Source organism: Rhipicephalus microplus, chromosome 3 (assembly GCF_043290135.1).
Source record: "Rhipicephalus microplus isolate Deutch F79 chromosome 3, USDA_Rmic, whole genome shotgun sequence".
NCBI classification, from domain to species: domain Eukaryota; kingdom Metazoa; phylum Arthropoda; class Arachnida; order Ixodida; family Ixodidae; genus Rhipicephalus; species Rhipicephalus microplus.
The window spans coordinates 64,579,957-64,604,603 of NC_134702.1; the positions used below are offsets into that span (position 1 = coordinate 64,579,957).

The 24,647-nt window shown below is 42.4% G+C and overlaps 1 protein-coding gene across 4 annotated transcripts in view; it reads left to right on the top strand.

The window, feature by feature from the left end:
• The window catches only part of mib2 (E3 ubiquitin-protein ligase mind bomb 2), a 58,319-nt gene extending 34,495 nt beyond the window's left edge, over window positions 1-23,824 (top strand). For all 4 annotated transcript variants that reach the window (XM_075889665.1, XM_075889664.1, XM_037424895.2 and 1 more), the window contains 9 exons: window positions 972-1,120; window positions 1,511-1,673; window positions 2,696-2,850; window positions 4,615-4,741; window positions 6,452-6,667; window positions 8,167-8,351; window positions 10,616-10,848; window positions 12,889-13,256; window positions 13,703-23,824. In XM_075889665.1, the coding sequence (XP_075745780.1) occupies window positions 972-1,120; window positions 1,511-1,673; window positions 2,696-2,850; window positions 4,615-4,741; window positions 6,452-6,667; window positions 8,167-8,351; window positions 10,616-10,848; window positions 12,889-13,142 (1,482 nt within the window). In that variant the 3' untranslated portion in view covers window positions 13,143-13,256; window positions 13,703-23,824. The remainder of the gene's footprint in view (window positions 1-971; window positions 1,121-1,510; window positions 1,674-2,695; window positions 2,851-4,614; window positions 4,742-6,451; window positions 6,668-8,166; window positions 8,352-10,615; window positions 10,849-12,888; window positions 13,257-13,702) is intronic.
• The last annotated feature ends 823 nt before the right edge of the window (window positions 23,825-24,647 follow it).

Below are 24,647 nucleotides of genomic sequence, written 5' to 3' on the forward strand. Positions count from 1 at the left end.
GCGGTGCATGAGTGTAAGTTGAAACCAGATTCTAACACTATGTTGACGCCAGCTTACAGCATAAATTCTGCCTTATCACAGCCAAAGCACGCCGCAGTTTGACTGAGTCGAAAGCAACACTTTCTGCTGTTCGCATTTCTTTCAATCGCAATAGTACGTGCCTGATGAAGCTGCTTCTGTAGTCTGCAATGCGCGTGCTGCAGACATTCCGGACTGTCGAGGAAGGTCTCCTCGACATTTCACACGAAATCAGTTTAAAATTCCAGCACGGGAACAGCGCGAAACATGCTTACAGCTGGACTCGAATTATGAAGTTTCTCGTTTGATTTGCAGAGCGTCTGCTCGCTTGGCAGTTGAGAGTGTTGCTTCGCTGCGCTTGCAACAGACAGCGCCACGCGCTTTTCAATATGGCAGCAAGCAGTGAGCTCGTTGTGTTCTGGTGTATACATTAATTTAGGTATGCTAGATCCTGCTTCAAGAGGTCAAGGTTAGTTCAAATTTACCCCACTGTGGCGGGCCTCACAGCTGGATCTTTGTTTTAACTTAGAATATTCTAGGAAAAAATGTAATTTCCACAAGGTGGCTCCGTGAATGTAGCACCTTGCTTAAATGCCACTTTTCATCCACATCGCAGAGACTAGAGCTAGTCTGGTGACGAGATGGTCATGTTTGCTGCAGAATGAAGCAGGAGCCCAAATATAAATATGAAGTGACCAAATTAGTCACGTAGAAGCCTTACCCATTTTAAACCTATTTAGAATTAGGGAAACACATAGTGTGCTGGAGCAAGAACAGGCGTTTGATATTCGCATATGTACACCAAAGCCACAGTCATCGTTCAGCAGGATTCGAGAACTGATATGTCAAATGCCTGCATCCAAAGAAATAAGGATGAGAGCAGTATTGTCTATAATGTTAGCTCTTCCCCTCTCTGTTCCATGAACAGTTGCACTCCATGCCTTATCTCACAGGTGAACCAAAAGAGCTCGGGCAAGACAGCCCTGCAAGTGTCAAGCCACCAAGGGCATAGGGAGATTGTGGAGCTGTTGCTACAGTGTGGTGCTTCTGTCGATGCCCAGGACGATGATGGAGACACTGCACTACATTATGCAGCGTTTGGGTGAGGCCTTGCATAATTTGTTTATTTCATGTAATAAATGCAGAGTACAATTGGAAACTGGAGAATAGAAACCCTATGTGATTAAAAGTTATCTGGAAAAGATCAAGTGCTTCAAATTAGATGTGCCTCATCATCTTGGCCTTGGCTTGTGAGTTTTGAAAGGTTACCAACTCAGGTCATGGGGTGTCGCTGTCTGTACAAGTACCAGTATCAACACCATGAGGCTCGTTTTCCTGTTCAACCCGTATCCATCCCAAAAGAATGCAGAAATACACGAGCCTCGATTTGCTCCCTTCAATGATATTGTACAAAAGCCTGTTCAATTCAGTGGCTTTTGTTCAAGATGTGCGGTGAAAGTGAGCATACGTGGCTTTTGCTGCTGCTCTGCAGCAACCAACCTGCGATCATGGAGATGCTGTTGAAGGTGGGTGCGAACATCAACGCCGTCAACAGGGCCAAGTGCACAGCACTGCACGTGGCGGTCAACAAGCAGCACACCAACTGCATACGAGTGCTGCTCAAGTTTCGCACCATCCTCAATATCAATATCCAGGTCAGTTTATATGTTCTGTTTGAACTATTGTTTGGAGAAAGGAACACAGCAAAAAATAAAATTCAATGACCCTCTGTAGAGAACCACTGCTTCTTGGCTTTTTTCATTGTCGTTTCGGTAAAGTTCAAAGCTGGCCTCTAAACCACAGATTGATTTCTCGCAATAGTCGAGATGATGCAATCACAGGTGTGCATATGAGGTAAATACAAAATGGTAATGCTTTGTAGCATTTCAGCAAGTTCCCACCCCTATAATGGCACTGAAAATAAGTTCTAAAGCTGTATTGGTTGTGGAAAAAATAAGTCCCGTAGATTCTTGGTAAATGGAACCTGAAGGGACCAGGAAAATTTTTTTGTATTAACACAAGTTCCATTTACTAACGGATGAACGTGAGTGCAGAATTCAGACATGAAACGAATCGTACCAGGGGCAGTTATTTCACTTAAGCAGCGATTGTGTTTAAAAGAGGTGTCTGTTCACTGAGAGTGTGGTGTATTTTTCAACTAACAGGTCAGTATGTAGTGTGGTACAGATGGCCCGTGTAGGCAAGACAATTTGACAGCTGGCCATGAAAACATTTTATGAGTGTTATAGGCCAGCCACAAACATTAGTGGGCTGCTGTTTTGGATCACTCGAAAATGTTTAGTCAAATAGACTCCTCAATAGTGTTGCATGTATCGAGTAAGGCTTTTCTTGTGCATGCATACGTGCTCGCTTCTCGCTGTGCTGCCGCCAGCTTGTCACGATGCGTAGCTCCTGTCAACTATCAGCCCAGCTTTCTCACATACACTCAAACGAAGGTATAATGAACCCAGATGTAACGAAATATTGGTTATAACGAAGGAAATGAAAAATCCTCTTGCAATAGATGCAGTGTTAGGAATAATCTGTATAACGAATTTTTGAATATAACGAAATTATTCTTTTATTTTTGTAAATGCTACTTTGTTTGAGGTTTGATAAGTTGTGTGCACCAGCTCTCGTTGCAAGTTTCACTTTGTAATTGTCACTCTGAATTCAGGATACGTACGGGGACACCGCACTTCATGACGCCATAGGGAAAGATAGCATCGACATCATAGACATCCTTATCAGCGTGCCTGAAGTCGACTTCTCACTCAAGAACAAGCGGGGTTTCAATGTGCTTCATCACGCAGCCCTGAAGGGCAACAACTTGTGAGTCTATCTCGTATTCTTAGAAGCGAGTGCAATCTTGGTTCTCTTTGGGTCAGCAGGGGCAAAGTTATGTACTGGTCAACATGTCTAGGCTTGTGTGAATATTCGAATGCTTTGATTATGCTAACGAATAGTACAGTACTCGAATGCACTTTGAAGTGAATCGCAATTATTGAAGTATTCGGAACGAACGAATATGTGTATGTTATTCTGCTTGTAAACTTTTGTAAAGGTTGTTTCACTGCAGTGAAGTGGTGCTGAGGCATGAAAGCACATCTAGAGGAAATTCAAACTGCCGCAAAGCCTTACTTCAAGGTTAAATGAAGATATTACTCTTAAATCGATTCATTTTTGAAGTTTGAAAGCCTGTTATGCCAACCTATGTGCACTGAGCGTAGCAAACTTTAAAATGCAACGTACTTTGCAGCTTATCGCTCGCATTCTACCAAAATTCAAATCTTGCTACCATTCAAATTTGTTCCCACTTTCTTTGAAGCGAGAAAATGGAATTGGCTCAGGCCTTCTTTCAATAAAAAAAATATTGTGCAAGTTAGTTAGGTCATGACAAATATGCACATTTTTCTTTATGATATACAATATATAAGCTATTCAAATTCAATTTGAAATTATTCGACCAAAATCACTACTCATTTTTAAACTTAAACGTCACTGTTCACATAAGCTTAATCATATCGTCATCATTGCCTGCCTGGTTTATGTTTATTTCAGGACAAGAGCATCTCTCTATGTTTTCTTACCCATCCTGTTCTGTGGTAGCTAATGCTATTCCATGAGGCTTATATAAATAGTAAATTTCAGGTTTAAAGTGAATTCAAAGCAAATAGTGAGTTCAGTCGAATTTTCGGAACCAGATTCGAGTTGTGTGTATCGCGCGTTATAAAGAAAAATTAGCGTACTTGTCATAACGGAAACCACTTGCACAATTTATTTGAAATAAGGCATGCACAAACGTCATTTTTCTTAATTCAGAGAAAGTCGAAGCAACTTTAAATGTTTGCAGGATTTCACTTTCAGTAGAATACAAGTGATAACCTGTAAAATATGTCATGTTTTAAAATTTACTATATTTAGAGCATATAAGCCATTGTAACAATCTTGTAAACTTAAAAAAAATGATAAATCGATGTGAGCGTGGTATGTTCATTGAAAGGGACACTAAAGGCAAATAAAAATTTATGTCAGTGTGAAAGCTCAGTGTATGACAATGTCTAAAACGACAATATTATCGACAGCAGTGCCCTACTTACCGAGAAATTAAGGTAAATGCAAGAGAACACATGCGCCATGAGCAGGACATTTGGAAAATGATCCCGATGACGTCAGAGTTACCACCTACGATTAATCACGAGTATTTGAACTACCTGCACAAAATAAAAAAACTTTCCGTGCATCAAGAGACGTAATAAAATGCTGCTTGTTACTTTCTGTTCACACCTATTAGTTCATTTCAAATACTTCAAAAATATTTACAAACTAAATCTCAGTTGAAGAGAATTTGAATACGATTATGTTTGTTTAAATATTCAAAGTGCTCAAACATTCGAACAAACTTACCATTTTATGCCTGTAAATTTGGTAGTTAAATTGCCTGCAAACTTCTTTAATTAAATAATGCAAATGGTTTTTACTACCTTGTTAAAATGTATAGAATTTTCAGTTTCATAAATGTTTCAAGTCTGTCTGATATATGTTTGCAATTGTCACCTTGTTTAGAGCGTCAACGCTGTGCTGTTCTGTTTCTAGTGCTACGGAAAAGCTCCTGTCACGGACAAGGCAGATTGTGGACATCAAGAAGGATGATGGCTTCGCGGCGTTGCACTTGGCGGCTCTGAATGGCCATTATTCTGTTGTGGAGACCCTGCTCACACAGGTACGTGTCGTGAGCCACGGTTTTGTTTCTTCATTTTGCTAACTTTTCTTGGGTCTCTCTGACTACGGCCTCCTATTTTGTCAATTGCGAATGCCATGTACAACTAACTGGCGTGATCGTTCTGTTCACCAATCATACAAGATTGCATGAGGAGCTGAGCTCTTGGAGAACCCGTAAGTTTTTGATGTTTTGCAAAGCTTATTAACCACGCGGTTGTGTTCCCCCTGATCCATCAGTGACCATTGTACACTGCTCACAGTATGCAGTGCAGCATCAAAACTTCAAGTATAACAACTTCTATTTATATTTCCTCAAAATAGCGTGTCGTGTCACCTTGAATCTGTGCACTGAATGTAATGTTGTTGTTTTTTTTTTAAGTGCAGGAACGAGCCAATATGTTCAAATAACATGGCATACCGTATTTACTCGCGTAATCCTCGCACTCGCACAATTCTCGCACCCCCCACATCGCCCAACAAAAATACGATTTCTTTTTTTCCTCGAGTAATTATCGCACCCCCGCAAACTGCTGCAATAATGTCGTCTGCTCTTTCCAGCCACTGATGATGATAGCGCACGTCATCTGGCGCCATCTCTTAAACATCAAGCGTACTATTGCACAAAGATTCGATCCAACTCAAGCCATGCCGAAGTGGCCAGTACGCGTTGCGGCGTGTTTTGTATGTTGCGTCGGTAACCTTGTCAAGTTATGAGGCGATACTGAAGCTGTATGGCTGCTTTCAATTTGCAAGTGATAGATAATGCACTAAAGAACGGCAACAGTGCCGCCGGTAGACCCTTCGGAGCCTACGAGTTTTGTGTTCGCTACTGGTGATGGCTGCTAAAAGCCACTAAGACGCGTTGGGCCTGCCGTGTGCCTAAAACTGGGATTGACAATAAACTTTATTTCTTAAGAAGGAAACTGCGGACAATTCTGTTAAATAGCCATCAGCCCAATACTGACGTCCCACGCTTACCTTTTGAGGGCTCCTGTTGAGCGACGAACGCTACCGCAACGTCCGCAAGCTTTGCGTATGGTATTCTAATTCTCGACTATTTGCTTCCACTTTTTGTGTCTCAATTAAATCTTGTCTTGTGTTGAACCTCTGCTTTTATGGTTGAGGTAAGTTTTAATTAGTACTTCTCAAAGCTTGCTGTTAGTTGCTGGTGTGAGAATCCCGATTTGCGGCCACTTCGTTTTCTTTTTCGCTCTGTACGTTTTCGTAGAAAGTTTTCCCCGCGTAATTCTCGCACCCCCCAACTTTTCATCGGTTTTCCAGCAAAAAAAGTGTGGGGATTATGCGAGTAAATACGGTAAATTGAAGGCTGTGTTTATGAAAGTATGTACAGTATGGGCCACTGTTGAAGGGAACAATGAGCAGATTTCATACTGGTGGCACCTTAAAGGCAAGTGGACATAGAAAGATTATTTTGATTGACGCTATTCTATCAAAAACAGTCCAAACTGCCAAGCACCAGTAGGCTAATGCAAGTGTCAGCCACTATGCTTTTGTGGGAGAGCGAAACCGGAAGATGCCTGTACACAAGTTTTCCCTCTCACAGTGGACTCGTCTGTACATTACTTAGCTCAAACCTAATGTGTTTGCCTTTAAATTCTCAGCTGCTGTACGCGTTGCTGCAGACGTCTTGGCTGGCTTGTCAGTTTAGTGACAATGTGGAGCTTTTTTTTTCTTTCTGCACATGGGACAGGGCCAGTGTGATGTGGATGTGCGAAACAACCGTAAGCAGACGCCGCTGCTCCTGGCAGTCAGCCAGGGCCAGTGTGGCATCGTGGAGCTACTGCTGGGCATGGGGGCCCAGCTGGATGCTCAGGACGAGGACGGCGACACTGCACTGCATCTTGCCCTGCTCAAACGCCAGGCCCTGCAGATCCCCGAGAATGGCGAGGCGCCTGCCACAGCCATGGTGCGTGCTGTGCTCTCACCTATTCTCTCTGGGGTGGTGCTCTGTGAAGTTCCACAAGGTGGAGCGTTCATTTCTGCGCATGCCATGGGATATAACTGGAGAGCAAGTGATGATGATCATTGCCGGCACACCAACTCTTCCATTCTGTCCAGAAAGTTTGCTCTGAAATGGACAGGCCACCTTGTGGCCCTTTGCAGAATAGCCCCCTTTTTTGTTCACTAAGGCGTGGGTGTCGGTGCCTGAGTTGTGTGCTTTGTTTTGTCTCGTGTCTTGCTGGTACTGCCTGCCGTGAGTGTGGTCCACTTAGCTCAAATTGCTATATTACTACATGTAGCGGCAATTGGAGGCGGAAATGTTGTAGGCCCGTGTGCTCAGATTTGGGTGCACGTTAAAGAACCCCAGGTGGTCTAAATTTCCGGAGCCCCCCACTACGGCGTCTCTCATAATCATGTGGTGGTTTTGGGACGTTAAACCCCACAAATCAATCAATCAATCAATTACATGTAGCAGCATTGCTTAAGGGGAGATGCAGGTGATGAAAATGTTCGAGTAGTCTTCAGAATAGCCGTGTTTCTTTGTTTCAAGGCTCGCACAGTTTACTGCAAGCCTCACCAATTTTTAATAAACGCATCGGTTGCATTAGAAGTTCCCGCACCTTCTTACTGACAAAGATAGAGCTACTATCCTTAGCTCATGTAGTCCTGTGTTAGGTAGTGTCTGCTCGAGCATTCAAGTTCTTTTGTTTTGATGATGCAATTCTTGTTTCCAATGAAATACCAACTACGTGGCTGACCACCGATGCAACAGGCAATTTTCACTTTTTTCTTTTTTTGTAGCGATGCATGCTGGACCACAGGTGCTGTGAAGATTTTGAACTTGTGTAAAGGCCATACTCTTGTTTTCATGGTTTCAATAAGGTGCAGCTATTACACGAGACCATGTTCTAAAACTTTCAGAACTACAAGTATGAAATCCACCATAGTTATCTATGCTTGTTTACTGTGCACAAGCAAATATTATACACTTTAGCTAATGTCGCTTTTGTAGGTTTATGCAAACCATGTAAATGACCATCCTTTCTCTCTTTGCCGTGCTTCTTATTCCCTGTTCGCTGGCACATTTGTCAACCACGTCTTCTTCGGTGAGATCCATGGCATGGGCGGTTCCTGTTACTTAAAAGCTTTTTGCTATTATGTACTTCAGTCTGGGTACAGCATGCGGAGGTGCACAGTGAAGGAAAATGTGATGAAATGTGCATGCAGCTTCAGGCACCCTGCGCCGTTGCTTCTTCAATCGGAATACCTTTCCAAATTTCGGGCTGCCAAGTTGGAAGGCGGCCTTTGGGCTGATGTACATAGTATAGTATTTGTTAGCAAAACCTAAGTGTGGTATTGTCAAACATCCATTATGTCTACTTTCATTGTATTGAGAGTTTGATGGCACTTCAATTCTCGGTTCTTAATGGGTGATGTTATGTTGCGATGCCCTCCCCCCACCAGATTGCCAGCCAGCTGTCAGCTTCTTGTCCTCCGGAGGTGGATGGGAACAGCCTAGCCCTGGCCTGCCTCCTTGTCAAGGAGGGCGCCGACTTGCATCGACAGAACCTGGTGGGGCGGACGCCCCTTGACCTCTGTGGCAGCCTGGCCGTCCAAGAGCTGCTCCAGCACTGGAGTACTCTTCGGGAGTAAGTCTCCTCCTCCTCAGTGGCCCGCTCCTTCGTTACTAGCTAACTTTTGGGTACCTCATAGTGCATACACTCAAACCTCAATATAGTGAACATAAATATAACAAAATATTGGCTATAACAAAGTGAATGAAAAATACCTTATTTACTCATATTTGCACCCTCGCATAATTTTTGCCACCCTAATATTGTGTCAGCTTTACGAGAGAAAAAATGTTCACTCGCATATTTTGCGCCCCCAATCCACCCGAGCCAGCTCACCGGCGCACGCACGATGAGACTTCGGATCTTTGGATTCTTTGGACAAAAGCACCGGGCACGTGCCCCGCTGTTCAGGCGAGCGCAGTCCCTTCTTCCGAGGACTTCTTACAAACTAGGGCCCCCAGAATACCGTGCACGAACTCTCAAAGCTGTTGACGGGTTGCCGGAACTGCTTGAAGGTTTGAACCCCTCTATCTCTCCATCTCTACTACTGGGAGAATGCACACTCCAACCGGAGGCATCCGTTCTCTGCATCCACGCTGCAACGCAGGCTTGGTTGATTTCAGAAGCTTAGGTTTCACCATCCGTCTGCCGTTTCTTCACTGTTTCCTTGCGATGGGCTACGGTAATTATATATACGGCAAAACTTAAGCTCTCTGTAATAAGGTCTGCCGAAGAAAGCGGGTATCGTCCACCGCCAAGCATTTCAGTGTGAAATTCTTTGGTGTGTGACGATCGGCATTATCGGTACGGGAGAAAGGAGAAGAGTGTACGCTTGCTCGTAGAAGTTTGCTGCCATTGAAGAAGGCCTTCTCAATTATGTGCAAACGCTTATGTCCTCCGGTATCACCATGTCGTGGAACCTAGCTTCTCCCAGCATTGTCAGGAAGAGCTTCAAGGAAATTGGACATTCAAACGTGCTGGACAGAACCGAGGGCGATGCGCTTTGGGAGGGAGGTGGCAGCAGCCACGGCAATGATTCTCACTTGGACTTCTCGATCAGCGATTCCGGCTAGACCACACGTGACTGGTTTTTACTGGTTAAAGCTTGTGCTAATTATGTTAAATAAAATAAGTACACTTTGTTCGTGCTTCAATTTATTTTATTTTATTTAATGCACATAGTGTGTACATTAGGACTATTGCACTATATTTCAAACGCATTCTTGAAATTGCCGCATAATTTGCGCACCCCCTTCTCGAAGCCCCAAATTCGGAAAAAAAAATTGTGCTAACTACGCGAGTAAACACCGTGGTTTTGAAATAGGTACAGTGTTGGAAATATTCCTTTATAATAAATTTTCTGGTTTATTATTATTATTAAACTTACTATTGCGTATGATACAACTTAGTTATAATCTGGTTTAGTGTACATCATTAAGCCAAGAATCAGACTGAAACCTGCCCGGTCGGGAAAAGACATGAGGACAGTTACAATGGACACCAACCACAAATGTTGACATAAAAGCAAGACGTTACCAAGGGTCTTGTGCAGACAACAAAACGTGGCGCATTTATATTAGTATTCATGGTCATTCTAAGTATATGTTAATTTTCCTGCTACATAATTTGGTAGCTTTCACGAACCGCCATTCTTTCTTATTACAAGAAGCAATAATGTTGATATATTTTGCCATCAATATTCATTTTTTTGGACTGCCTAAATGTCCAGAAACTTTTGTGGCCATGTATAAAAAGTATGTCGACGAATGTGTATGTACACTGATTGATTGATATGTGGGGTTTAACGTCCCAAAACCACCATATGGTTATGAGAGACGCAATAGTGGAGGGCTCCGGAAATTTAGACCACCTGGGGTTCTTCAACGTGCACCCAAATCTGAGCACACGGGCCTACAACATTTCCGCCTCCATCGGAAATGCAGCCGCCGCAGCCGGGATTCGAACCCGCGACCTGCGGGTCAGCAGCCGAGTACCTTAGCCTCTAGACACCACGGCGGGGCAACGAGCACCTAAATCTTATCACACGGGCCTCAAGCATTTTCACTTCAATCAACAATGCAGCTGCCACAGCCAGGATTCGATCCCACAACCTGCGGGTCAGCAGCCGAGTACCTTAGCCATTAGACCATCGCAGCGTGTATAATCACTCTGAAACTGCTATTTTATGCATTTTAATGTTGAGAACTCTGTTGCAAAGCCTTTGTTGCAAGTCCTTTATTGCAATACATCTTTTGCATGAACTTGTTGCCAGAACTTAGATCTAAAGTTTCTGCAGTACACTAATGGCTCAAATTGTGTTCCTCTTCTCTTTGATGCAGAAGTGCATCAGCACTGACTGTGACACCCACCCTGGATCCGCTCAGCGGTTCAGCCGTGACCGTCTGTTCAGCTGATGAGCTGCCCCATGTTGCCGAATGTCAGATATGCCTCGAGTCCCCAGCTTCAGTGACTTTTGAGCCTTGCGGCCATCGAATGGCCTGTGAAGACTGTAGCGTGCGCATGAAGAAGTGCCTCACCTGTCGCGAAGCCATCGTCCGCAAACTGGATGCCTGTGAGTATACACAGCCTGGATGTGCAGCCGGCTATTTTGCGGATTGTTATGCTTCGCTTTGTGGTAAGACGATAAGTTGGGCCAGTTGGTTAGGATCTATCGTGAACTTATTTACAGCGCAACACCAGAAAACAGGACAGGACAGGGAAGGAGCAAAAGAGAAAGAAAATACGACACCATCTTTTCTTTCTCTTTTGCTCCTTCAATGTCCTGTGTTTTCTGGTGTTGCGCTTTAAATAAGTTCACGATGGATCTTCGCTTTGCATTAGAATGTTAAAAATTGTGACAAACTTGATTTTTTGGAAAATTGCATATTTAGACTCAAGACTCTATGATGATTAACTACAGTGAAACCTCGTTGATTCGAAGTCACTGGGACTGCGAAGTATTTTCAAATTAGGTGGGTTTCAATATTAACAAAACATACAAAAAGTGGGATGCAAGAAACTTTGAATCATTTAATGTGATCAGAAAATGTCATTTGCTGTGCTGGCTAGTTCGCAGCTTCAAGGGTTATGTTTTCTCACAATACCTAGGCCAAATTTTGGCACAAACATGGGTGAACAGCAGGCACTGCTTCTGTAAGCGAAAAAAAAAAGTGTCCCGAGGTTAGCTAAAATGTGTACGTGCAGAAAAAAATATTCTCTGCAGCGCAGTGGTGACACGTGGGCAACGTGTCACCTGCTTTTTGCAGCATCAGTGCGTCATGATGCGACCGTTTGCCCATTCGTTCTGGTCAAATAAATGATTTAATAAGGGCCAGTGTGATGGAATTTGCAACACGTTTTGGCTGGAAAACATCATCGTTAAAGTTTTCAAAGTTGGAGTTACAGGCAAGAACTCTGCCAGCAGTGCAAGTTTGCAAATTGCTGGAGCAACCGCCAATCGGAAGTTCGCATATATAGTGAACTGCGTCAGACAGACCTTGGTTAATTTCTTTATATTTCCAGAAAGAATGGGTAAATCTGATGAACTGACATTGATTTAAGCATGCGACGTGCTGCTCGCGTGTCACCACCTTTTTTTTTTTTGTGCGAAGAAGCGTGGCTGGGGTGCTTTGTCTCTCAATTGTCAGTATTGCTACATTGCATTGTCTTGTGGCTTCTAAGAGCAACTGTTTCCACGGATTTGCGGTGAAATCAGAATCTGGAGTGGGTACATGGCCTCCAAAGTTTTTTAATTAACCGGACTGGTGCTGACCACCGCTTCAAATTATCTACTCAAATTTATATTGCAACATAAAGGGTGCTTACCAGCGCAAACGACACGGCAAGAGGGGACAGGAGAAGAGACCTGTCCTCTCCTGTTCTGTCCCCTCCTGCCTTGTCGTTTGCGCTGGTAAGCACCCTTTATGATGTTATACCAACACGCCCACTGTCTCTTGTATTGCAAAATACAGGAGAACAGAAATCCATCAATTAAGCGGGATTTTGAAGTAACTGAGTTCAAATTAACGAGTTTTACTGTATGTCTTTTGTTATCAGTGCCTAATTCGTCATAAAAGCACTTCATATCAAACACATAACAAGCAACGAAACAAGTCAAACATAGAGTGAACGCTGCTTCCACGCCATTCAAATGACTGGCACCATCTTGGCAATGTAAAGACAAATGCCTTTAGAGAGGAATGAAAGGTTTTAATGCTGTAGAAAACTCATTCTTGACCTGCTGGTCAACCAGGCAAAAAAACAAAACGTGCCTCAAGGAAACAAGCCTTGCGTGAATGCTGCAGCTTCTTTGTCGGAAGTTGCAGCAACCTGCCCCGTGTAAAAACAAAATTCATGAAAGCTAGTGAACTTCCAAAGGGTAGAGTAGCTTGGTAGGTCGTTTTAGATGCATTCTGTCTGGAAGTCTGACAGGTACATGATGTGATTTTTTTGTCACAACCAGTGTGGGCTCATTCTGGGTAGCTTCCACAGTTGGTGCGGTTGTAGGCTGTCTTCAAAAAGTATGTCGTCTCCATTGTTCACTTACGCAGTTGGCTTTTGCTGATGGGATGATCGTAGTTCTTGAAGCTATTTCTTTCCCCTGTGTTTCCAGCTGGCAAGGTGTTGGCGCCATCGGGCAGTGGTCGTCAAGGGGGCGCCGGTGGGCCTGTCAGCTTAGAGCGCCTGCGGCAATTGGAGTTGCGGCTGCAGGAGATGGAAGAGTGGCAGGGCTGCAGCATCTGCCTGGAGCGACGGCGCAACGTGGCCTTCCTGTGCGGACACGGAGCGTGCAGTGTGTGTGCGCAGACGCTGCGAATGTGTCACATGTGTCGCCGAGCCATAACGCGCAAGATCTTCCTCTACTAGGCCTCGTTTCTTTGCCGGTCATCGGTGTGGAGGTTTTTCTCTTCGTCTTTCTCCAGCACCCAAAGTGCTGTACATGGAAGAGACACTTGTACGTCACGCCGTGGTTGTTTCGAGGTATGTCTTCTTGAAAAGCAATCTCTCTAGTCCGAAAACAGCTGCAGGTTTAACTGTATGCAGGGGCAGGGTATATGCGATAAAATATAGTAGTGATACCAGCTAGCACAGGGAAATAATCACCTTTGCTTCTCAAGCATAGCATAGCAATTAGTTAGAAACACTTGTACATTTTTTGACTGCTTGATGACCACTTGATATGAGTAATTTGTAAATGACAAGAATACAGACATCAGTGTGTAATTAGCATTATGTGCAATGCTCATATACATGAATATACCTGACTTGTGTTGCCATATATTATTAGTACAGATACATAGATCGAAGTAGTAAAAAGGAAAGCCATCTCATGAAATTCGTATGAAAGTGTGCATGAAATGTTTCATAGCTAATGAGAGATAGACTTCTTAGTTCTTATTCATCGCAATTATTTCTGTTCATTCCAGATTGCGCTGCTCTGTCTGTGGGATGAGTTTTGAGAAGTTGCAGCAGTGCCACTAGAGCACCTGACAGCAGACCCACTGCCTGCACTCTGTGTGAAAATAGTGCACACTTTTTTTTTATATAGTGCTGTATCGGAAATTGTAGCACTTCACGTTACGAGACATTCGACGTCGTGACAGCGTTCTCGCCTGTGGGCCTCGCATGTCCGTTGCCTCCTTCAGCTTTAGGGCTTTCGCACTCATGCTAGAACAGTCAAGTAGTAACTTGCTGTGGGACACTTGTGGGAACACCATTACCATTGCTCAGAACCAGGCTGTAGTATTTGTAAAGCTCCTAAACAGCCGACTTCTTGTGAGCGTGGTGTGTTGGCGACTAGGAGAGCTTCTGTTTATGTACATGCATGATGTCGCGTACACGAGGCTCCTGCATTTTTTTTTTTCGTTCAGGGATTCAGTGCTACGTTTCTCGGCACTTTTTCTGCTTTGATGCAGGCGTGTGAAACGATACCTTTTAGAAGCTTAGGTCACGATAACACTGGAGAAGCTTGCGAGAGTTTGCAAGAGTTTGCTTTAGCTTTAAAGTTACTTTGACACTTTCAAGTAAGTGTACATTATGGACACGAGCAACAGATCTGATTTCGTCGATTTCACTGTATTTTGTATATAGAAGCCACTCTGAAGTGACCATATTCGTTGTCTTGTCTGTGCAAGTCAAGCTAAGCTGCTTGCAGTAAGAAATGGGTTGTACAGAAATGTGCGAACGATTTAGGGAATTTTAACAGACCAACATCGCCAGGACGTTTTTCGCGAGTCCCCTTCTGCATTGAGCTACTGGAAGTTATAGTCCTTGGTTATAAGATGCATGGCTAGTATTTACAGCCCGAGAAAGTGTGTACAGTCACTCTCAATGTAAGTTGCAACACGTATGAGCTCAAAATGGTACCAACGTTTCGAAGCGGCACCTAGTACATAAAAAACGAAATGGTGAACTAAAATCACTTCGTTAGGAGTGCTTTCTGAAACGATTTAATGTTTGATGGCATCATTAATCATACTTGGGGTGTTTTAACCACAGCCAGCGTGTTGCCAGTCCTATTGAGGCCGACTGTAGGCTCTGCCTACAGCGATTGCTGTCTTGCCCAAAAACAATTTGCATATACGCTCCATCCAATTTCATTTGCTCGTTTTCAGAAACCTAGCACTTTAAGCAATTTACGGTACAAATTTTGCCATACAAATACAGATAAGAGATCGCCGCTGGGTTCTCGTAGAAAACTGAAATGTTGCAGCAGATTTAATCGGAGATTCTCGCATGAGTGGCCAGCCGAAAACATATCTTAGCCAGAAATTATGAACTTCTATTTTTGTTAACAGATAAAAGTACTGAAGATTTGAACAAACACCAGTTGACATGACTCTCATACAGAGACTCAGGCAGGTCACTTGGTGGAACTTATGTGTAACTAACAATAGCACATTTTGAAGCCTGTAGTTTTCTTTCTTATGTACTTACCAACATTTCTGTCACTGTTTGAAGAGCTTGAAGAGAGAGCATGAGAAGAAAGGAGATAGTTGTACGTAGGACGTGTGCATCTTGGCTAACAAGCCAAAGGTGCTACATTAATTTGCTGCAAAGAAATGAGAAGGCTGCGCCCGCTCTATGATATACCCTGCTCACTTTTCCTGCCCACTAACGGTGGGGTCAATAGGTGCAGCACTAATGGCCTCGGAAATTGAAGCATTGTCGACTTAGAACCATAATGGAGTGGGCGAGTTACTATAACTGGTAAAATTGTGTATCTTTACGTGGCAGTTGTGACGGGATCGGTCTGTTGCCCATTTTCTTGTATCACATGTTGGAGTAGTCGTTGCATTTGCTTTTGCATTGAATGTATTTTGTTCATCATTCATCGCTACACAACTATACACATAGTGCATTAATTGTTCATAACTAATCAATTTTATTCTGTTGTAATATTTGTTTTGGTTGTTTCTTGAATGCACTCTTTTACATGTATAGGTTCTGCAGTGAGTTGTAAATTTTATATGGTGGTTGTAGTGAAACTGGTGCCTCACAATTGTGATGAGCTAGTGCTTGAGCTAGGCATTTTAGAAGTTTTATCTGCTAATTTTTGCAGTTAACTCTGGGTTGATTGATTAGGCTACCTCAGTATAAATGTGTTGATATATAAGAGCGATCAGAGATTACTGTAGGGTCGGCGACATTGCATAAGTAAAAATGAAGCCATTGCTGGTTCTTTTCGAACATAATGTCTCGATGGTTCACAGTTAAAATTCATTGATAATGTACATTTAGAAACACCTGCAGAAAGCTTCTTCGTTCGAACACAAGCAGCTGATGTTTTGTGTTTTACCAGTTTGATTACATTGAACACTCTAGCTGCTGTTTGCTGTAAGCGTGGTGTTGATCTGTTCTCCTTGGAAAGCTGGTGTTGCAAAGAGTACCAGTCAAAAGATGATGTGATAAATGGCCCTTCTCTGTCTTTATGAACTATGTACTTGAATTCACTGTATGTGTCATTCTTGCTAACCTTTCTCTGAGCTCTAGAATTTTATCACCAACCAGAGTGTGTAAGCTGTGTTTGCCGTGGGCTCTGTTTGTGATTTGCTTGACATTGAGCAGCCAGAGCCTGAAGCCAAAGGTGCTCTGGATGGAATATACATTGGGTACCAATATCGGCATAGGACGTCTCATTTGCATTCGAGATTGTAGATTCCTTTTGTTGTTGTCTCACTGGTAATCGGAATGAAAGCATGAAATGGTAGGCTTCTTGACTGAGCAGGAATGAGCAATTGATGAACTTACATTTCTCTAATATAGAGCTTAAACAACTACTTAATTTATTGTTGCAATCATTCACATAATGCCAATCAAGTGGTTTTTTTTTTTTTTTTTTCATGTCGTCAAGCACTGTACATATGTTTGCAGTGAGAGCCTTGCTGTCTATTTCTATAATACCTGCCCCTACGGTAGTCTGTGTGTGTACCTGTTTTAAGGGAAAGCACTAGCAGGGTGTAACACGGGCTCTGACATAACCACATCCATGGGAAATGTTCTCGTGAATCATTTTTCGAAAATAACTGTCACTTTTGGCCATAAGCCTCTTTCTAGTGGCTGCTGCTTCTGCTGGCTGAGCCTCTCTGCAAATGCTTACGGCAGCCGTATGGCCGGGAAAAAAGGCTCCTGTATAAAATACGGATAGGATAGGCTGTTTTTCCAGGCAAACAGATTGTCAGTTGAACTTTCTATTCGAATATAGTTTGGTAAAAATTGGCTGTTTGTAGACTAGCAATGTAGAGGGCGTGTGTAGTACTGGAACGAACGTTTCTTGTGGTTTTGTGCCAAGGGCAGCTTTGAATGCTGGGGAAAGAGCGAGTAAGAGTGTGCTTTATTCTACATTGCATTTTTTCATAAAATTTGTAAGTTTAGAGGAAAAGCTGCATATAGTTATTGGTCTAGTCAGCGTTATTGACGCCCAACGAGTCTTCCAGGGCATCTGCCTATTTGCTGTAGGCATGATTTTTGCCTCAATTAACTTCTAGTGATCATTAGTAACGAGAACCTAGTACTTAATTTAGACATAGGTGCAGAGCTACTTGGCTATTGCAGTGCTTTAGCATCTATACTTCAGCGCATATTCTTTTTGCATATCACTGCATATGAGCAATAGAAGAAGCATAATCCTGAGTAGGCCAGAGCTGCAAATCTTATTGCAGTGTATATGGACACTTTGGAAGTATAGACCTCTACATTTTGATCGAATTTTGCCTCATCAGTCATGAACACAGCTTACAAATGTATCAGACATTTGACCACATAAGTGTGTAGTGCCTAATTTATTATTCATTGTATTTTTTTTACTGAATTTACCCTCCTTCTTGTTTATCGTTGTTAGAGTTGATAGAGGACTAACTTTCAGATTAGTGAATTTTGAAGAATGCTCTCCACCTCTCAAAAAAAGGCATGTGTCGTGGCATATACAAATGTTATGTATAACTAAAACTTGGGGGTCTTTAGGAGCAAATTGTAATGCTTTGTAAAGTTGCATAATATGTTTGTAAGAACATCCCAGCTTTTCTAGTGCACTAACAAAAGACTGCTAATTAAAAAAAAAATTTTAGAAATGTGAGTCTTGGAAGATAACTCGATGAAATTTAACAGCGGAGTAGGAGTAAGCTTTTCATTGTGCCATTTGGCGTGACCAGGAAACAAAGCTGCGTCTAGCTTGTGCTACGCGCTAACTTGGCCGACACGCATTTTCTTTATCCTCTTAGCATTTTTAGTATTGATCATAAATGAAAAGTTTCGTATTTTGCAACGTAAATTCGAAAAACAATGACTGTTATAGTATATTATTTTGTATAACATTATTTGGTGGATAATAAAGCCTGTGGCCAGCACATCTATTTAGATTGACACGATGCAATGTAGGTATTTTTATCGTGCTAGTGCCCTCTGAAAAAATAAGAGATGCAGAACAGATAAATGGAAGAGAAACAGGGGGTGTCCTTAATTATAATGGCTTATTGAAGTTGTGGTCAAGATTATGCTAATAACATGCTAATCAAAATTGTGTCAATAAACATGTGTTTGTGTTAATTAAGAACTTGCTAATTAATACTATGCCTATAATCTAGGTTGGCCACAAGCCCCACTGTTAGTCCAGTATTGCATCATTAGTGCAAGCTGCTCACGTTTTTCATTTACCACCCATGGTTTACTGTGGTTTATAAGCAGGACAGAAGATGTCGAGCGGTTCTGATTTTAGGTGGTGTCACTGATTCTGCTTGAATCTTCTTGCTAATTATTAAGAAGCCCCATTTTAAGTCATGAGGGCCCTTCAAACTGATCCTAAGGGATCAGCGATTTATTAAAGCGTGACTTACCATTTGCATTGTGTGTCCTTCAAAATCTTATAATGCCACATCTATTGCCTCTCCCAAATGCATGATCTATGATGTGTTTAGAAGTTTTTGTGAACCTTTCTAAGTAGCTACTATATTTATTATTCCCTAACTAAGCAGAAAGGAAAAATGCCTAAGTTCTGACATCGGTACTCTTTCTTTTTTTTTTTTTTTTTTTGGGAAGTTTTTTTACAAAACCTGTTGCTCAAGCTCTAGTGCGTAGCAGTCGTTGATTCTTGGTGGGTGTAAAGGTGGAAATAGGCTGCTAGTGTTTCATAGGGCATACAGTATCCATGTGCGTACTTTTCACATCTATATAGTCTTCTTGTGTGCAGTGCGAATTGTCATCTCGGGGCTCTTGGGCGGTTGTTCGCTTCCCTGTTTTGTCCTGAATGTAGCTTTCCAAGAATAGATCTTACTGATTTCGAAAGATTTAGGAACAGTGAGTGGCGAGAGAGCTTAGTATGTTTGAGGAACCGGGCTTGCAGTGAATAGGAATTCTGCTTGAAATTTCTTCTTCATATGGAGGGTCTGTAGTGAGTAGCACGCCTGCACTTGTCGTTTGTGGAATCAATCACTGATAGCTGCCGAAAACTTGCCCTCTCAGTCAAGTCCTGATTACCAGTGGTTGATAATGTGTTCAACAACTGCTCGTGGCATACTGAATTGCACGCGCCGCCTAGGACTACATTTGTCAACTCTGAAATGCAGCTGCCGTTGCTGTGGAGCTACCATAGCATTGTCTGTCGGTTTCTGTTGCGGTGCCTTTTCTGTTCTTTTTCGTGCGCCGCAAGTGTTGGAAAACACTATTGAAAGTCATTAGAAATATGTGCTTATATGGCTCATATTTTGGCTCATATATGGCCAATGGCCGTTCAAAGATTGTCACAGTTGGTCAGGAACAAGCTCTACTCGATAATATCAAAGCACCTCTTCCCTCCATCTTCTTCATTTCGTGTTTTCTTGTCTCCTTTATTCCATTGAGAAACATTTATCTGCTGTTTTGCTTCGGTTTTCAGAGATTTTTTTATTTAAGAGAGACCTAGTACGTAGCTTTTCTTGCAATCTTTGTTTTGTTTATTGTCTTGTAATGCACTAATTTTATGAAGCTGGCTTCTATAAAGAACAAGCATGCATAATACAGTACACTTTTGTTGCTCATGTTAACTGCCTTTTTTGAAATTTTGCTTGTGAATTCATTGGTTCTTGTTTGAGTGTAGCATGTTATTGGTGTTTTGATATGCAATGCTAACGTTACAGTCACATTGAAGCATTTTATGGCTGTGGTACTTGACAGGATGAATTATTCTTTACCCCTGAGTAGCATAAAGCTGCGAAGCAGTTTTACACTTCTGGTACTTAACGCACAGTTTTCTGTACCATCATTTCCACACCAATAACTTTGCTTTAACGTAAGAAAAATTGTATCGTATGGCCGAGAGGGATTATGTCCAGGCCGCTTTGTGTAATACATCGTTTGTTTTCATAAGCATCCAAGGCATTGTAAATATCTACAAAATGGGCACTAAAATGGACAGTGTAAAGCCATTGTACATTGTCGGCACGAGGTGGAAACTTAGAGAAAACAAAGAAGTTTGAAAAGTAAGTGAGAACCACACGGCGTGCAACAGAATGGAAGGCAGTAGGTGCAGAATCGAGGTAGGAAGATAGCAAAGTGGTTTATACAACAAGTGGGCGGCAGAGCCTACAATATGGCTGACATTAGGTGGAAAAAGGTTAACCTGGGCGTGTCTTGTAATGAAAAGGATGGATGACCGGTGATTCATTAGAGCTAGGAAATGGATACCAAGAAGTGTAAAACAAGCCCAGGGGTAGCCGCGTATTAGATAAGTCGATAAAATTACCTTCAGCCTAAATCGAATCGACTTGCACAGAACAGGTCAAACTGGAGATCATTAGGAAATGCCTTCATCCTACAGTAGATAATGTAAGGTGGCTGGAAAAAAATTGCAGTGTTATCCAAAACCTAGAAAACGGTTGATTAGTCTTGATTACTTATCCTCATGTGGACATTGCCCTTTTCCAGAAACACTATCACTACTGCCGTAATAAGGCTGTCGTAATGCGGCATTCATCATTTCTTAGTGCCATGTCATGGGGCTCATTTTATGGATTGTTCTTTTGTGTCATGGTGAATCACATCTATGCACAGCTGTGAACTGTACTAGCTTGTTCATTATTTTAGCAGAATAACATCAGATATATGGTCGCACAGTTCTTTCCAGCATTTTTCGCATTGTTTTGATTGATATGTGGGATCTAAGGTCCCAAAAGCACCATATGATTATGAATATTTTTACCTAACCTATAATTGACATGCTTGGTGAATTTCATCTTACGAATGAGGCTGCGTTTAAACTGACTGAGAGATTAGCGTGTACTTTGTCCCTTGTTACTTTTCTTCAGGAAACTGGGCAGAAATGTTTTCTTCATGTTTCGGAGACCACAAAAACTAGCGAGGTTTTTCTGGTCTTCGAAAAATGACGAAAATGAAGAAAAAACGCATGCAGTGCTCTGTAGATGTTGTTTCCAAGCTTTCCGAGCTGCAGGGTGCAGGTGTGCCCAATATATTCTTGACCCTGTGGTGGTTTAATACGGTGCTTTACGACTTGTGCACTCGTCGACAAATCTGAGAAAGAGCAGTCTTAAGAACGTGCCCGGAAAACCAGAAAATGGTGCCCTGTGTGTTTCAGAATGTGAAATGTGGTGGCCATGCCAGAGCAGTGACGTGGCATATTTTCCGATCAAGCCATGTTTTTTGCGATGACGCATTCAAGAAGCTGCGCTGCTTTGGTTTTGACACCTACTTCTCTCTTGCTTTCTTTTCCAATTTGCTATTTGATATTTTGGAATTAGATAAAGCTATCTGTACTACTTAGGGCAAGTACAAAGTATGCGAGTCGCGCATGCAACAGTGCCCCGACCTATGCATGCATGTAAGATTAGTCACATTAGCATTGGAGCTTCTACGATTTCCTAGTTTTGCGGCGATGACCATATCACATCGGAGACGAGACCACAGTCCTGTCTTATTGCTCAGTAGAATGTACAAGAGTTGCCTCCTCGAACGAGTCAGAAGGTGGACCGCTCTCCGCGTTTACTATAGCGCAGTGTCTGTACAACACTAGCCGGAGCCGCTATTTGGAGCCTTACTGATAGTCTTGAACCAGTAGAAAATAAAAAGGCCGTGCCTACCTATTTTTACAACACGGCAGCAGCAGCATTTAGCCGAGAGTCAACGCCCCTGCCAAGCTCCGGCACATATCTTAGCTTTTGCTGGAGGCGAGCCAAGGCACAGCATAATGTGTGCCACGCAGTCGCAGTTATTTACTATAGTAGCTTTTCTCTTAGCTTTAGTGGGTGCATTGCACTTTTACACCGTGTCGGCATTGTTTTGAATTTGCACACGCATTTTTTCACAGCATGCTGCCCCAAGGTGCGTGCATGCAGCAGTGTAGTGCTGAAGCTAGTTTAGCATGCCTGCAGGAAGCACGGGATGTCTCGCAGGCTGTAGCACTTCATTTTATGTCTTCTTTATGCAACATTGTACTTCTTACGACTTGGTCTATCTGACTTGGTATTTCAGCAAGGATGTGCGCATTCACTGTGTTACACCTGCAGGTTTTATTGTGCCCATGTCAAGCTATTGAATCATAAGTTAGGTAACCTGTCTGTCATACCCCCTCAGCAAATTCATTGAAAGAAGTTGTGAAGGGCTTGTTTCTTTTAGGAATGCCTGTACGATTGAATTTTCTGTGTGTCTGTGTTTCGCATTTGCCCATTTAATGCTTGTACGATTCGCAGTGTAGCGTTTCTCTGTGTGTCAAATGCTCTGTTGCCTCATCGAAATGACAAATGGTGAGGCGAGACCGATGCCGCCGTGCAGTCGGGCAGTCGAGGATCATTGTGCAGACGATCCAACAAAAAAAGGTGAAATGTATATCAAAGAAGACTCTGTCGATTGGCTAATAAAGAAAGGAAAAAGTCTAAATTTGAGGGCTTTTCTTTGTTAAATGCAGTATTAATGAACTAATAGAACAGACAATGGTGCCAAGTATCCTTGGCATCATTGTCTGTTATTTCTCGTTAATATTGGCTGATATATGTCATTGCAAACAGCATCGCTTTTGGCTTGTTTTTACGATTGCAGGGGCTATGCATGTGGAAATGTCTACATTGCAAGCTCAAATTTTCTTCCATTGCAAACAGGCGTGATGTTTTGAGTGTCGACCATTGCATTTAATTTCTACATTTTTTGTGATATTGAGAATTTATGTTTTGTTCAGGCAAAATATAATTTCCACCTTTTTGTCTTTGGCAGGTCACAGCAAACAACTTGAAAGTCGTTTTTATGTAAACGTGAGGACAAACATTGAGAGAATGGTTAGCCGACCAGTGTTGCGTCGCATAATTTACATGTGAACATGCTCGAGAGAGAGATTTTTCGTTTGTCTTGCTGTGCCTGTCATGCTCGGTGTGATGTGCGAACCTCTCAAAAGTTTCACATTGCACACTGAGAAGTGGTCTTCTGATTGATTTAAAAATTGAATTTTTTTGGCTAGGTATTATTGCAATATTTTGTGCAAAATCGCCAATGCTTTTGTCTGACCTTCATGGTCATGACTTTCAGTTTGAAAAGATTAGTAGTGTTCATACAGTAGAAGTTCCTTTCTGTGAGCAAGGTTAACTTGCCAGCGAGACTACATATTAAATTGTAGTCTTAACCTGTAGTATTGCATTAAGTGAAAACAAGGTTTCATAAGCAGATATTTCTTATTCATTGTCCATCTGTCTGTCCACACACACAAAAAAAAATCTGAAGTAAAATGCTTTTTGAGGCCTGTGTGCTCAGCACTTCTGCAACTGGCTTTCATAAGCGCTGTTAAGTGGCTTTTTCTTTTTTTTTTTTTCTCAGCACTTCAAAGGTGTTCTGTCGTAAAAATGTGTACAGTAGCTTATCTGAGTGACGTGTGATATACTACAGTGACCAGTCACTTTTGCGATGCCCCCCCACTTGTACTTCGCAGACTAGTAATGTACCAGTCGATGCCCATCCCTCTTCCCTCCCGTTTTGCGGGTGTCTCAGGTTGTCCCTCTTCTTTGTGTGATCGTGTCTAGACTATTTTTGTCACACATCGTCTGACGGGCACTTATTTAATGAATAAACCTTGAATTGCACTATGCTGTCTCATTCCACTTGGTGCATTCTTTTGTACAACAGGCATATAACAGTTCTGAAACCTTTAGCGAAATCTGCAGTAAAAAAATAGATGAACCAGTTGATGGGTATTCATATTGAAGGGTCCTGCAATACTTTTTGAAATCATCAAATGACACTCTTATTGGAGTTTATTTCTTTGCATATCGATTCCCACAGAGATGTTTTAACTCCGTCAAGTGCGAGCGAAGTTCCGGGAATTCGTCGCATGCTTTGGGTAGGTGGTTTCTCTTTTCTCTTATACCAACAAGTGCACTGAAAGCTACACAGGGAAGGATGGCATGAAAGAAGATGGTTACATCAGCAGGCGTGATGAAATGGCATCACTTTTTCTTGTTGTGATTCTTCTGCGCCTTCGTTGGTTACTGTGTATTGTTAGTAGACTACGGAGCATGCTTACGGCACGTGGCGGCACTATATGGAAAAAACTGTACCTGATCCACACGCTTTGTAGTATCTACTGATTGGCTGATCGCACGGTGTCTGTTGAGTGACACCAAACAGCAGGCACTAGCAGCTCTGAATAGAGTGAGCACAGGCTGCTGCATGAAAAGAAAGCGCCTGGGAAATCTGCACTTTATGGCATTTCTACTCACGCCAGTTTCACATTCCGCTTCCAAACTCTCCTACCTTTCTGCAAGATTTGCACGACTACAAGATTTGGCCAAGCTGTTCACATCAGTGTATGCTTTCAGCAGGACGTGTTTTATCACCAAGTCCGAAGGATGGTTTATGACCCCTTTAAGGTTATGTTAAAAACACTGGTACAGTGCTCTACAAGAG